The following is a 16,148-nucleotide window of genomic DNA, read 5'->3' on the forward strand; positions in this document are numbered from 1 at the left end:
TAAAACTAAAAGCATTGTATTTGGAACAAAACACTCACTAAACCCTAAACCTCAACTAAATCTTCTAATAAATAATGTGGAAATTGAGCAAGTTGAGATGACTAACACTAGATGTGACTAACACTAGATTGTAAACTGTCATGGTCAAAACATATTGATGCAATAGTAGCTAAGATGGGGAGAAGTCTGTCTATAATTAAGCGATGCTCTGCCCTCTTAACATCACTATCAACAAAGCAGGTCCTACAGGCCCTAGTTTTGTCGCACCTTGACTACTGTTCAGTCGTGTGGTCAGGTGCCACAAAAAAGGACAGGAAAATTGTAATTGGCTCAGAACAGGGCAGCATGGCTGGCCCTTGGATGTACTCAGAGAGCTAATATTAATAATATGCATGTCAGTTTTTCCTGACTGAAAGTGGAGGAGAGATTGACTTCATCACTACTTTTATTTATGAGAGGTATTGACATGTTGAATGCACTGAGCTCTCTGTCTAAACTATTGGCACACAGCTCGGACATCCATGCATACCCCACAAGAGGTCTCTTCATAGTTCCCAAATCCAGAACAGACTATGGGAGGCACACAGTACTACATAGAGCCATGACTACATGGAACTCTATTCCAAATCAAGTAACTGACGCAAAGCAGTAAAATTAGATTAAAAAAAAAACAGATTATAAAAAACCTTGTGGAACAGCGGGGACTGTGAAGCAACACAAACATTGGCACAGACACATGCGCACACACACACACACACACACACACACACACACACACACACACACACACACACACACACACACACACACACACACACACGATAACATACGCACTATACATACACATGGATTTAGTAATGTAGATATGTGGTAGTGGTGGAGTAGGGGCCTGAGGGCACACAGTGTGTTGTAAAACCTGAGAAAGTATTGTAATGTTTTAAAATTGTATAAACTACCTTAATTTTGCTGTACCCCAGGAGGAGTAAAGCAGCAGGTAATGAGGATCCATAATAAATACAAATAATCACTCTGACGTCAATGCAAATGCAATCGAAAATCATTGCCTATGAGCTCATGTTGCTTAACATTTCTATAGGCTATGCAAGTTAACCTCTGGCACCAGTGGGACGGTAGCGTCCCACCTCAACAACAGCCAGTGAAATTGCAGGGCGCCAAATTCAAAACAACAGAAATCCCATAATTAAAATTCCTCAAACATACAAGTATTATCCACCATTTTAAAGATAAACTTCTTGTAAATACAACCACAGTGTCCGATTTCAAAAAGGCTTTACGACGAAAGTACACTAAACGATTATGTTAGGTCAGTACCTAGTCACAGAAAAACACAGCCATTTTTACAGCCAAAGACAGGAGTCACAAAAAGCAGAAATAGAGATAAAATGTATCACCAACCTTTGATGATCTTCATCAGCTGGCACTCATAGGACTTCATGTTACACAATACATGTATGTTTTGTTCAATAAAGTTCATATTTATATCCAGAAATCTCAGTTTACATTACATTGGTAATGGTCAGAAATGCATTGTCTCAAACAAACAACCGGTGAAAGTGCAGAGAGCCACATCAAATAACAGAAATACTCATCATAAACATTGAAAAACTATACAAGTGTTAAGCATGGAATTGTAGATATACTTCTCCTTAATGCAACTGCTGAGTCAGATTTACGGCGAAAGCACACTTTGCGATTATGTTAGGTCAGCTCCTAGCCACAGAAACCCATACAGCCATTTTCCAAACAAGGATAGGTGTCACAAAAGTAAGAATAAATTAAAATTAATCACTTACCTTTTATGATCTTCATCTGGTGGCACTCCCAGGTCTCCATGTTAGACAATAAATGTTTGTTTTGTTCGATAATATCCCTCTTTATGACCAAAAACCTCCTTTTTGTTCACGCATTTTGTCCAATAATCCGAATGCAGAAGGCGCAAGTACAACAAAAGTTAGTTGAAACATGCCAAACAATGTTTAAAATCAATCCTCCGGTTGTTTTTGTCATAAATAATCAATAATATTTCAACCGGACAAAAACTTTGTCAATAGGAAAAGAGAAACAAGAAAGACGCGTTCACAATCAGGGCGCATGGTTGATGAATGGAAATGTCCACTGGCCACTGATTGAAAGTGCTGTATGTCCCTCATTTTTCAGAGTAAAAGCCTGAAACAATGCCTAAAGACTGGCCACATGTAGAGGAAGCTACGGAGCTCGTGAACTGGGTCCTAAGTCTTTGTATGGTGGATAGGCTTTCAATGGAAAAACAGCCTTTCAAAATAATAGTACTTTCTGGTTGGATTTTCCTCTGGTTTTTGCCAGCCATATCAGTTCTGTTATACTCACTGACATTATTTTAGCAGTTTTGGAAACTTTAGAGTGTTTTCTATCCAAAAATACTAATTATATGCATATCCTATCTTCTGGGCCTGAGTAGCAGGCAGTTTAATTTGGGCATGCTTTTCATCCAAAATTCCAAATGCTGCCCTCTACCCTAGTGAAGTTAAGAGTTTTGATGGCCTCTATTAAAAAGAGGAGGATCCCATCGCCTTTCTATAGGCTAGGCCTACTATATTTATTTCTCAACTTTCCTAATATTAAGCACATTGCTTCACTTTACAACCGGAGTATAGCCTACCTGTCTGGCATGAAAATGAACCATGGGAAAAGCATCCCCCATTTGCTATTTAAGTGCATAGGTGCATGACAATTTTGTTTATAAATATTTTTGTTAGTGTAGGTGATGTCGGGTCCGGGTGCCACTAGTGGAGCAACCGCGGATTCCTCAGCTGCCCCGTCAGGCTTCCATGCCTTAGCCGGCTTGTCAGGTTTACAAGACCTGGTTGCCCCGCCAAGCGTCCGTTGCCGAGTATACCGAGGATGCCTCAGCTAGCTCGTCAAGCTCCCGTGCCTCAGCTGTCTCGTTAGGTTCTCAAGACTCGGTTGGCTCAGCAGGCTCCCCATGCCTCACCCGGCTCGTCAGGCTCCTGCACCTCAGCCGGCTCGTCAGGATCCCGCACCTCAGCAGAAGGGATCGGCCTGCTCCTGGTCCCCGGGATCGTCCCTCTGGTCTGCGTCATGCGCCTTGAGCCACATGTCAGGGAGGGGGTACTGTCACGTATACTCCCTCTCCGGCGCTCAAGGTCGTCGGGCCGCTCATTTTTATGCACACCTGTCACCATCGTCATGCGCATCAGCACCTCATCAGACTCACCTGGACTCAATCACCTGCCTGATTATCTTCCCAGCGTACATCTCCCAGCTTACATGTTACAGAACCATAGGATAGCATTTAGCATGTTTTCCTCTTAGGGGAGCCAGCCACTGTCTAGATCTAACATATTGACTGAATGTGAGCAATGAAGGAAACCAAAGATCGAAAAGAGCACCTTGATTGAGTTCAAGTTCATCTCCACAAACAAAGTTCAGATGCATCATAGCCAGTCTAGATGTCTGAGCAGCTGTGGTTATTTGGCTGGATCTCTCACTGGTTCTTGGTAGTTTGGGTTGTATGATGATGATGTGTGTGTTTTAAGAGTTTTCCTCTATCTTTCTTTTGTATAAATAGATGTCATCTGGTACTGTGGTTGTTTTGATGTGTAGAGAGCTCATACAGAGAGCAGAGACATGGCAGGCAGTTGCTGAGTCACTCCATATGATGAGTCTGTTTGTGGCTTGTGCTGCTAGTGATGCCTAGTCAGGGTCTGAACTCTGAAGTCCCTCTAATGTTCTCTCAAGCATGAGTCACACAGACAGTATAAAACATTTACAGTAGCATGGCATACTGAAGCCCATAGCCCGATCAAGCTCACTTCACTGCTTTAACACCCAACAGAATAGATGAAGATCCCTGTTAAGTTTACATTAGATACGCCTACGTTACAGAAGAATTACAGAAAGTCGGATCCTTTTTCTAACGTATTTTGCTTTCTTTATTGCGTCCTCTCAAATGAAACTGTGGACTCAGCGTCTCTCTATCTCACCCATAAAATCAATAAGATCTCTTGCGAATAAGCTATGGCTACACTTTCTGAAAGGGCATGTTTTCCAGGTGTTTGATGTCGTTCCATTCTGCTCCGTTCCGGATATTATTATGAGCCGTTCTCCCCTCAGCAGCTTCCTGTTGGTTACCTGCCATGAGTTCACCTCAGTGTAAACAAAACCTGATACTCACACACTCACAGTATTCCTCCAGAAGGTTCATGTTAACAATCTACTTTCTTCAAGATACCATCTCAGTTACCATTAGGAGACCACCTCAACTCAGCTGTCTGATCTGCCTAGTAATCTAACTGGGATGACATACAGTACAGTACACCTCTCGTCTGATGGCAGGGTAATACAGCTGTCTGATCTGCCTAGTAATCTAACTGGGATGACATACAGTACACCTCTCGTCTGATGGCAGGGTAATACAGCTTTCTGGTTCTCAAAGTTCCCTGATTCAACATCACAAGCCTCTGTTTGGACTTTAAGCGCGATTCTAATGGAACATTTATAGAACAGGGTTTAGAATATAAACTAGGCAAATTGATACAGCTCTTTGGAACCCGATTTGAAGGCCCACTACTATGAATTATTCAAAGTGTTGTAGCGTGGTACTCATGGCTTCCCGGCAGCTCACACACAGACCCTGCCCCGGAAACACAAGCACACGCACCCACGCACATATACACACAAAACACGGGTCACACACACGTGTATTAGACTGTGACTTGTGTAATCATGGCAGTTCCCAATTAAATCATGCATGATGCTTAAGTTACGCAAGAAGCAAATTACTGAAGAAATGCCGTTGGCACTCTCTAGCACTCTCTAGTCTGGCAAGTTAGTCAGAAACATACTCACTGCATCAGCGAAGACGTATGGTCCATTACAGCACTTCAGTGCCCAACAAAACCCCACTCTACAAAATGACTAGAATTAGTCCTGTTAGGTTTGTGATGGCTTTTTAATATAATATACAATTGCTTGTGATGAGGGAGGATAGGGACATACGAAGGTCAAGCACCAGAAAATGTTATGGTAACTAGCTAGTTGTTCCTACTTGTGTGCTTCGGTACGTAGCTCACTTTGGACCCTTAAACTAGAATGACCTGAGGTTTTCAGCCTGGAACATATGGTCTCCATATATCCTCATCCACACATAACATTAATTAGGCTATACAAACAACATGTATTATCATACACACAAATTAAATGATAGTACTCCATCACAAAATGTGCACTGTGAGATAGCCTGACCTGTTTATTCACTGCTGTGGATCACGCTAAAGCTGTTCCATGAGGGTTCTGTGGATAACTTTAGTTGTCGTTGTTGTGTGCATCCAGTCACACTGGGCTGTAACGGTGTTTTGTGGTTCTGAATAGATTTTTCCATTTTACAGCCACTTTGGCAAATGGTACTGCATTAGTTAGACTAGTGATTAGCCTGATGCCTGAGGCACTGTAGTGATTTTGTAGAAGTGCACAAACACAATGTCGCAGCCTATAAGTGGTATTGTACATTTTATGTAACGTTGTTGGTTGGAGTCTTTTTGCACTTAAACTGGCCTACTCAAATTAGGCTATCAGACTTAAGTTGACGTTTTAGTGTGGATTTCATTACTTTTATTACGTTACAGTTGCTAGTTAGTTACCTGTCTAAAATTGTAGCATAGTCCTAATCAGTAATGTAACTTTTGGATTACTAAAATTCAGTAACATAATCTGATTACTTTTGGATTACTTTCCCCTTAAGAGGCATTACAAGAAGACAAAAAGGATCCATCAAACACATTTGGTGTGTCATCATAGTTATCTCTGACATGTGGTCAGACTCGCTCAGGTGGAACAAACTTAAACTTGCACCTTTTTTCCGATGCTGAATTGAATGTCATTGAGAAAACAGAAAGGTGTCATAATGTATTTTTTTCTCAGCACACATCCTTTCTGAATTTAAAAGTAATCCAAGAAGTAATCATTTCGTTTTTCAAAAGTATCTGTAATCTGATTACAATATTTTTGCTGGTAAAGTAACTGATTACAGTCACAGTTTTTTTGTAATCAGATTATATGTAATTGAGTAGGCCTGCTCCCCATCCCTAACCACGACAGATGAAGAATAGGCCTCAATTTTGTACCTTTAGCACCCAATAATCATCCCATAACCTTTGCTCCAGAGGTGAGGATCAGATTAGGCCCATATGGAGCCCTCCGATGATAAATGGTAATCCTATATTATGTCCTTGGGACCATTCATGATTCTTCTCATTAATTTGTATGTTATTTATTGACAGTCACAGATCAATGTTTATTCTATGGAGAAAAGTAGCCTACTAATTAAGGCTAAAGAGCCTGGCAGAACATATTTGAGTCCTATTGATGTGATGTAGGACATGTCTATAATTATATGCCTGTGTGGAAATACCCCCACAGCTTTTCCCCTTTGAGTCACTAGGCTAAATCGGTTGACTTTATCCAGTGTTTGATTTGATCCTGCAATTTTGTTCAACATTTATAGCCTACTTTGTTCTCTGAAGAGTGATGGATGGCTTCCTTCCTGGTCATTTCCAAAGGTTGTTGTTGCCAAAACTCACTGAGCAAGAAAATGAAATGAAAAAGCTTCACTGTATATCAACAACAAGTCTTCAATGAGAATGAGATCATATTGATCTCTTAGTACATTTGAAGAGCACGCTATTTTCCACAGTACTTTATTTCAGTGCAGTCTTAGTTAGGCTACTCACAGATAACTTATCTGATCTATAATTTACCATTCATGTTCATGTTTGATGTTGTTTATTTTTCAGTTGACTGTTCTTCGTTGGATCCCACTGTGTTGGATGAGTTTCGGGAAGAAGCATCAAGCTGGACTGAATCACCCTCAGCCTTATTTGTTTCACACACTGAGGCCTCTGAGCACCCAGATGGCACTACAACTACAGCTCTCCCTTCACCTGGTCACCTACCACCTGAATCTACACTAACACTTACTCAATGGGGTATTTCAGCTTCTCAAAACTCCAAATCATTGACTTCTAGAGATCCCCTCCCCATTGGTCCAGACCCTCTCTCCACTCCCACTTTAAGCTCCTCAGTGCCTGTGGTTGGCCTTCAGCAACAACCTAAAGGCCCTACCAGACTCTCAAGGGAGCTGAAGCTCTATGGTCCTGACTCAACCATGGCAATTTTCTCTCCAACCCTTGTTACAGTACCACACCAGAAACCTCTCGGACCACAGTCCAACAAATCCACAACACCCTTGAACCTCTCTACAGCCACCAGTTGGACTACATTGGTACAGTTCATTGTCCCAAACTCTAATGAGAGAGCTCCAGATGAACCTCCATTATTATCCCCCAGCAACCAGCAAGACTCATCAAAACAGACAACCCCTGCATTTATGACATCACTTCCTGTTGGACCCCTCGGCCAGCCTAGACTGCCTGTTGACGATCTGGTAGATGTAGAAGCCCAGTCAGACCAAGCCAGGCCAGAGTCTAAACCTAATCCAGACATGTCCCAGAGTTTAGGCGATCTCTTGCTGGATCCCAAACTGCCCCTTGATCCCTCAAGTAGGTTAATCTATCTGGATCACCTTCGTCCCAGCAGTGAGCTCATGCAGAAGGGCGATGCTGCTCAGGATATCCACATGCTCCCGAAACCATCACTTGAGATGCAGCTGGCTCCCAGCTACGTGCCTTTTCTGAACCCTCACACCACGTCCTCCTCGTCCGGGCCCACCATGGTCCCTCCTGAGGACTTCTTCCCCACCAACACCATGGTGGTGGATTGGGGCTCCGGAGACTACCCGGAGACCGCGTCCTACATGGGCTTGGAAAGGGACGACTTCTCCCTGGTCACCAATCTGCCCACGGACATGTACGACCTGGAGGACTCCAACGCGGAAAGCTACGACACCTCCTTCCCCTCCAGGGTCGGCGTGTCCTTCTCCTCGATGCGTCACATGACGTCTTCACCTAGTCTCACAACATCTCCTTACAGCTCTAGCGTCGGAAGTGTGGCCCCCACGTCCGTTCCTCTCCCCATCCATCCCTCTCCCAGTCACCCCACGCTAGCCTCAACACAAATACCAACACCTCAAGGGGATTTACCAGGAGGTTCAGATGTTGACTGGACAGATACCTTTATGGTTGAACCAACAGACCTCCTCTTACCAGACATGAATAGCCTGGAGTACTACACCATCCAGCTGACCAAGGATGACTCAGAAGAACACAGGGGCACTAACGTGACCACCACCTCCAGGCATTTCTCCCTGATGTCCATCAGCACCACGCACATCGTGGCCACCAGCACCTTCACTGTGGACCTCAGCCACATGCTCACAGCCTTCTATGGAGTGGATGGAGTGGAGGTCCAGCCTTCTGACAACACTTCCTGGATCGAAGAGTCCTCCGCTGATATCTCCAGCTCAGAGCCTCTGAATACGACCACAGCAAACACTATGGAGATGACTCCGCTGAATGTCTCAGTGCCATTCTTGGAGGCTTCAGTAGTGCCAACTCCCTCCATGGACCTCTCGTCCTCCCTGTGGGGTGTCACTGGTCAGGTATCCGGTGAATGGACGAGCCCCATGGCCACCTCCAGTGTCAGACTGGACAACAGCTCTGTCTTAGTGTCACTGCAGCCTAGTGCTACTGCCTCGGAGACAGACATCCTGTGGTACGTCTCTCCCTCCGCCACAGAGACGGCCCTCCTCAGCACCTCTTTCGTAACTCCTGTGGTGACCACCTCTATCGCCTTCTCCCCATTTCCCGGCCAGACAGAATTACCCCCCAATGTCACCTCAGGCCCGACAGAACCAGCCACCAATGCCACCACCATCCCCCCGGTGTCAGTCATGGCTGACCAAGGCGTTGTTACTGATAGTCCTGTCACAGCAGTGACCAACGACAGCCAGACTACAGTTAGCGGTGTAATCATTTCCACAACTGATCCTGCCACCACCACCACCACTACTACTACCAGCATCACTACTGAGGCCTCTACAACCACCGCTCTGGCCACCACCACTACCCTCCTAACTACTACTAAGAGCCCACCTACAACCATAGGCCGCCAGTACCTCTGTAATGTCACCAAGCCTGTGTACTTTGTTGAAGTCGGTAAGTTGTATTACCTCTTTGTCGTATTAATATACTTTTTTAATGCAGCAACATTATGTGGAATGTCAACTTAATCAATGTTACTAAGATATAATCAAAAACTATGTCTTATCCCTTTTAGTATGAAAGTCATGGTTTTTAATGTAATGTTTTGATAATATTGTCCACTAAATGAATCTATAACATCATTTATCAATGAGAGATGAGATAATGTGAGATGAGATAATGATCTGATAATGAGATTTACTACCTATGTGTGCTTCCATCTTCCTATGCAGGTTTTCCGGCTGGGGCCACTGTTGGATATGCCAAATCCCAAGTCCGAGATGTCCTGAAGACTGAATTCAATAAGTCAGTTGAACTGCAGGTACATTATTATGCAGCATGGGGCATTTTTATGGGGCTTTATTCTTCACTTCAATACCTCACGAAATGGGTTGAGATAAGAGTGAACTGAAAAAGCAGACTTTTTCTTCAGTCTTTACATAGATAAAGTTATGTTATGCAGTGCATCTGGGAAGTATTCAGGCCCCTTGACTTTTTCTACATTTTGTTACGTTACAGCCTTATTCTAAAATTGATGTAAATTGTTTTTTTCCTCATCAATCTACACACAATACCCCATAATGACAAAGCAAAATGTTACGTTTAACATTTTTGCAAATGTATTACAAAAAAAACTACTGAAATATCACATTTACATAAGTATTCAGACCCTTTACTCATTGCTTTGTTGAAGCACCTTTGGCAGCGATTACAGCATCAAGTCTTCTTGGGTATGATGCTACAAGCTTGGCACACCTGTATTTGGGGAGTTTCTCCCATTCCTCTCTGCAGATCTTCTCAAGCTCTGTCAGGTTCGATGGGGAGCATTGCTGCCCAGCTATTTTCAGGTCTCTCCAGAGATGTTCGATCGGGTTCAAGTTCGGGATCTGTCTGAGCCACTCAAAGACATTGAGACGTGTCCCGAAGCCACTCCTGCCTTGTCTTGGCTGTGTACTAAGGGTTTTTGTCCTGTTGGAAGGTGACCCTTTGCCCCAGTCTGAGATCCTGAGCGCCCTGGAGCATGTTTTCGTCAAAGTTCTCTCTGTAAGGGTGGCGCAGGGTGGCGCAGTGGTTAAGGGCGCTGTACTGCAGCGCCAGCTGTGCCATCAGAGTCCCTGGGTTCGCGCCCAGGCTCTGTCGTAACCGGCCGCGACCGGGAGGTCCGGCCGACGCTAAGCACAATTGGCTTAGCGTCCGGGTTAGGGAGGGCTTGGTCGGTAGGGGTGTCCTTGTCTCATCGGGCACCAGCGACTCCTGTGGCGGGCTGGGCGCAGTGTGCGCTAACCAAGGTGGCCAGGTGCACGGTGTTTCCTCCGGCGCATTGGTGCGGCTGGCTTCCGGGTTGGATGCGTGCTGTGTTAAGAAGCAGTGCGGCTTGGTTGGGTTGTGTATGACTTTCAACCTTCGTCTCTCCCGAGCCCGTACGGGAGTTGTAGCGATGAGACAACTACAACAATTGAGACAACTACAACAATTGGATACCACGAAAAAGGGGAAAAAATTCTCTCTGTACTTTTCTCCGTTCATCTTTGCCTCGATCCTGACTAGTCCCTGACACTGAAAAACCTTCCCACAGCATGATGCTGCCACCACCATGCTTCACCGCTTGGCATTCAATCCAAAGAGGATAGAATTGGTTTCATCAGACAACAGAGAATCATGTTTCCCATGGTCTGAGAGTATTTAGGTCCCTTTTGGCAAACTCCAAGAAGGCCAAGATGTGCCTTTACTGAGGAGTGGCTTCCGTCTGGCCACTCTACCATAAAAGCCTGATTGGTGGAGTGCTGCAGAGATGGTTGTCCTTCTGGAAGGTTCTCCCATCTCCACTGAGGAACTCTGGAGCTCTGTCAGAGTGACCATCGGGTTCTTGGTCACCTCCCTGACCAAGGCCCTTCTCCCCCAATTGCTCAGTTTGGCCAGGTGGCCAACTCTAGGAAGAGTCTCGGTGGTTCTAATCTTTGTTTTGAGGAACCTTCAATGCTGCATTATTTTTTTGGTACCCTTCCCCAGATCTGTGTCTCGGAACTCTACGTACAGTTCCTTCAACCTCATGGCTTGGTTTTTGCACTGACATGCACTGTCAACTGTGGGACATTATATAGACAGGTGTGTGCCTTTCCAAATCATGTCCAATCAATTGAAATTACCACAGGTAGCCTCCAATCAAGTTGTAGAAACATCTCAAGGATGCTTAATGGAAACAGGTCACCTGAGCTCAATTTTGAGTCTCATAGCAAAGGGTCTGAATACTTATGTAAATAAGGTATGTTTTTTAAATATTTTTAATACATTTGTAAAAATGTTTAAAAACCTGTTTTCACTTTGTCGTTATGGGGTATTGTGTGTAGTTTGCTGAGGAAATAGTTTTATTTCATCAATCAATTTTAGAATAAGGCTGTAATGTAACAAAATGTGGAAAATGTCAAGGGGTCTTAATTCTTTCTGAAGGCACTGTATATAAATGAGTCCATAATCGTGGTCTGACATGACAACTAGGGCTAACCTCAAAGTGCTGGCACTGTTGTTAGTTTTACATTAGAAAGCGCAGGCTCCCTAAGAAACCGCCTAACAGCTGCAACATGCTCTGAGTTTAATCAAGCGATAGGGAGCTGCAGCACTGGGTATGAGGCTGTTGTGTAATGGCCCAGGTCATGTGTGTGGGGGTATAGGGATGGGACGCACCAGGAAGGACAGCCCACTTCCTGTGGACTCTTAATCTCCAGGCTCTTTGATAAACAAACCACACTAATGACTAACTGCACACCCAACACTTCATGGCCCAGCAGAGAGGCAGTGACCTCAAGAAACTGTCTACCTTTTAACGGTTTATATGCTGTACAGTGAAAAAGGAGACGGTAGTGTGCCTACACATACAGTACCTCGTAGTTCATGGTACCAGAACTGAATAACAGATATTCAGCTGCACTTGGAGGATGGTAGAAGTTGAAAGTAAGACAAAAAGAAAGACCGAGTTGAATTGAAAGAATAAACATTAAAATAACTCTTGCTAGGAAGATACATTCTAATTGTGTTTTCTTTTTCTGTGTCTTGGTAAAGGTTGTTAAGAATCCTCCAGACTTTGTGTTCCGGGCAGTGTCGGGTCCTGTGGTGTACACGGCCATATCAGTCATCAACGCCCTGCGCCAGTCAAGTCGACGCTTCCTGTCCATCTCACACTACTGGAAGGTACCAGACCACCAGTACCAGGTCCATTCAGGTAAGAGCACTGTTTGGTATCGAACTATACAAGCTCCTTTTGAAATGGAGATTTGAATAGTGCATTCCCAGTACGTACTATGTTGTTAGTGTGTGTCTGAACGTAACTCTTCTCTTCTGTTTCCCATCCAGTGCTGCAGTTTGTGCCCAGGCACATTGACGTGCGCGTCTGCAACTTCAGCGAGCGCATTGAGAAAGGCCTGACCATGGCGTATGCCGAAGTGCGCCGGCGCTCGCAGGAGTCCACAAACTTCACTGTGGATGTAAGTGGAGACTGACTGAATACAGTTTAGCTCTCCAGTCAACTAGAACAAAGTAGAGCTTCTTCTAATGCTCTGTTATCATTAGCAGTCACTTACTCCTTCCAAGGTTTTCAACCCTAGAGTCCAACGCCTTGGTACTGATTGTCTGGAATCACCCCTAATCGCAACCCATTTCTGTCAGGAACCCTTAGCTCACACATTTGTTATTTCTAAAGACCACTGGCCGTGTACTTTAGCTATGCTCTTACTGCTAGAGCTCGAAAAGAGCAGCGTCTGCTGAAATAAGTCTGGAAGTGGAAAGGAAAAGAGAGAAAAGCTCTGATTTTCCAAGAGAGTCGGTTGGCTGAGGCCAAGAAATTAGAAAGTTAGAAACTAATTGGGTTACTGTGTGCAAATGCAGCTCCTCGGCCCCGCAAACTCAACTCTGGTCCCTGAAGCCAGTTCCGCTGCTTGTTTTAATTTTTCTCCTCTAATCAAGGACTGATTTAGACCTGGGTGCAATTAATTATCAAGTATAACAGAAAACCAGCTGGCTCTGTACCATGTAGGGTAAGAGTTGAATACCCCTGGCCTAGACTGCAGTCTTAATTGGCGGTGCTTGTTTGCTGACTTCGACAAACATAGACTGGGACTGCCTCTAACGATTGCACCAGCAGTACTCCGATTGCAGCTGCAGGGGCTTGCTTCGGATTGGAGAGAGAAAGAGAGGCAGGAGCTGCTGGACTTTTATATTACAATTGTTAAAGCTTGTGGAGCGACAGGGAGTAATGGTTGAAATGTATGGTTGCGTGACTGTGTGTGCTGCAATAATACAACCTAAGTGTTGGTCTCCGTCTCCAGCACACAAGTCTTTAGATCAGTGGTCACTCATTCAAGACCAAAATGACCAGCTTTGGTTTATTGGATCAGGTTTGATTCAATAAAGGTTGTCCACTATTAAAAGTATTCAGATGCTTGAGAAAGTGCTTATTTCGCTGTTCGGGTTTGCTGTTCTTGAGTGTAGCAAACCATAAGGGTATGGAAAGTTTTCAGACACATACAGTTGAATTCGGGAGTTTGCATACACCTTAGCCAACTACATTTAAACTCAGTTTTTCACAATTCCTGACATTTAATCCTCGTAAAAATGCTCTGTCTTAGGTCAGTTAGGATCACCACTTTATTTTAAGAATGTGAAATGTCAGAATAATAGTAGAGAGAATGATTTATTTCAGCTTTTATTTCTTTCATCACATTCCCAGTGGGTCAGAAGTTTACATACACTCAATTAGTATTTGGAAGCATTGCCTTTAAATTGTTTATCTTGGGTCAAATGTTTCAGGTAGCCTTCCACAAGCTTCCCACAATAAGTTGGGTGAAATTTGGCCCATTCCTCCTGACAGAGCTGGTGTAACTGAGTCACGTTTGTAGGCCTCCTTGATTGCACACACTTTTTCAGTTCTGTCCACACATTTTCTATAGGGTTGAGGTCAGGGCTTTGTGATGGCCACTCCAATACCTCGACATTGTTGTCCTTAGCCTCTCTAGGATAGGGGGACTGTCGCGTCTCACTTGGCCAAAAGCCAGGGAAAATGCAGAGCGGCAAATTCAAATAAATTATATAAAAATCAAACTTTATTAAATCATTAAATCACACATGTAAGATAATAAATTAAAGCTACACTCACTGTGAATCCAGCCAACATGTCAGATTTTAAAAAGGCTTTTCGGCGAAAGCATAAGATGCTACTATCTGATGATAGCACAACAGTAAACAAAGAGAGTAGCATGTTTCAACCCTGCAGGCGCTACACAAAACGCAGAAATAAAGTATAAATCATGCTTTACCTTTGACGAGCTTCTTTTGTTGGCACTCCAATATGTCCCATAAACATCACAAATGGTCCTTTTGTTTCTTTTAATTCCGTCTATATATATCCAAAATGTCCATTTATTTGGCGCGTTTGATCCAGAAAAAAACAGCTTCCAATTTGCGCAAAGTCACTACAAAATATCTCAAAAGTTACCTGTAAACTTTGCCAAAACATTTCAAAATACTTTTGTAATACAACTTTAGGTATTTTTAAACGTTAATAATCGATCAAACTGAAGACGGGTCTATCTGTTTTCAAAAGAGGACGAGAGGAAACTAACGCTACTTTTCAAGTCTTGCCCAACTCTCAACAGCATTACCCTTTTCCTAGATGGCCGTACTTCTTCAGTGCACAAAGGAATAACCTCAACCAAATTCCAAAGACTGGTGACATCCAGTGGAAGCGCTAGGAACTGCAAACAAGTGCCTAAGAAATATTGTTTCCCCATGAGAAACCATTGAACAGACAGTGACCTCAAAAATAAATAATTCTGAATGGTTAGTCCTCTGGGTTTTGCCTACATAAGTTCTGTTATACTCACAGACATGATTCAAACAGTTTTAGAAATGGCAGAGTGTTTTCTATCCAAATCTACTAATAATATGCATATCTTATATTCTTGAGCATGAGTAGCAGGAAGTTTAAATTGGGCACACTATTTATCCAAAAGTGAAAATGCTGCCCCCTATCCCAAAGAGGTTTTAACCTGTTGGATATAGGGGGCGCTATTTAAATTTTTAAACAAGATATTTTGTCACGAAAAGATGCTCGACTATGCATATAATTGACAGCTTTGGAAAGAAAACACTTGTTTCCAAAACTGCAAAGATATTGTCTGAATGCCACAGAACTGATGTTACAGGCGAAACCCAGATAAAAATCCAATCAGGAAGTGCCGCATTTTTTGAAACCGTCTCATGCCAATGACTCCTTATATGGCTGTGAATGCGCTACGAATGAGCCTACGTTTTCCACGCATTCCCCAAGCTGTCTACAGCATTGTGACGTCTTTTTAGGCATTTCCATTGGAGAATGCCTCTAAGGGACCATATTTGGCGAGTGGTCACATGGTGTCTCCCAGAGAAAATCTCGCGTAAAATACTGAGGTAGCCATTTTTCCAATCACTTCTTATGAGAAAACAATTGCCTTGACGGATATATTATCGAATAATATATATGTTAAAAACATCTTGAGGATGGATCCTAAACAACGTTTGCCGTGTTTCTGTCAATATTATGGAGCAAATTTTGAAAAAAGTTTGGCGTTATAGTTTAAGTATTTTTCGGTCGATTTTTCAGCCAAAACTGATGAACAAACGGGACCTTTTTCACCTACAAAAATATTATTTTTGGAAAAAATGAACATTTGCTATCTAACTGGGAGTCTCCTGAGTGAAAGCATCTGAAGTTCTTCAAAGGTAAATGATTTAATTTGGTTGCTTTTCTTATTTTCGTGAAAATGTTGCCTGCTGCCAGCAGACCCTAGCATAGCATTATGCCATGATAAACTTACACAAATGCTTGTCTAGCGTTGGCTGTAATGCATATTTTGAAAATCTGAGATGACAGTGTTGTTAACAAAAGGCTAAGCTTGTGTTTGAATATATTTATTTGATTTCATTTGCGATTTTCATGAATAG

At 43.3% G+C, this 16,148-nt stretch overlaps 1 protein-coding gene across 4 annotated transcripts in view; it reads left to right on the forward strand.

Moving 5' to 3' along the window:
* si:ch211-1e14.1 (UPF0606 protein KIAA1549) overlaps nucleotides 1-16,148 on the forward strand; it is a 92,233-nt gene that overhangs the window by 33,743 nt on the left and 42,342 nt on the right. For all 4 annotated transcript variants that reach the window (XM_036977756.2, XM_036977764.2, XM_090231204.1 and 1 more), the window contains exons 3-6: nucleotides 6,813-9,131; nucleotides 9,410-9,498; nucleotides 12,234-12,393; nucleotides 12,525-12,655. In XM_036977756.2, coding sequence (XP_036833651.2) covers nucleotides 6,813-9,131; nucleotides 9,410-9,498; nucleotides 12,234-12,393; nucleotides 12,525-12,655 — 2,699 coding nt within the window. The remainder of the gene's footprint in view (nucleotides 1-6,812; nucleotides 9,132-9,409; nucleotides 9,499-12,233; nucleotides 12,394-12,524; nucleotides 12,656-16,148) is intronic.

The sequence above is a fragment of the Oncorhynchus mykiss genome, chromosome 1 (assembly GCF_057628025.1).
Source record: "Oncorhynchus mykiss isolate SJ-2025 chromosome 1, ASM5762802v1, whole genome shotgun sequence".
NCBI classification, from domain to species: Eukaryota; Metazoa; Chordata; class Actinopteri; order Salmoniformes; family Salmonidae; genus Oncorhynchus; species Oncorhynchus mykiss.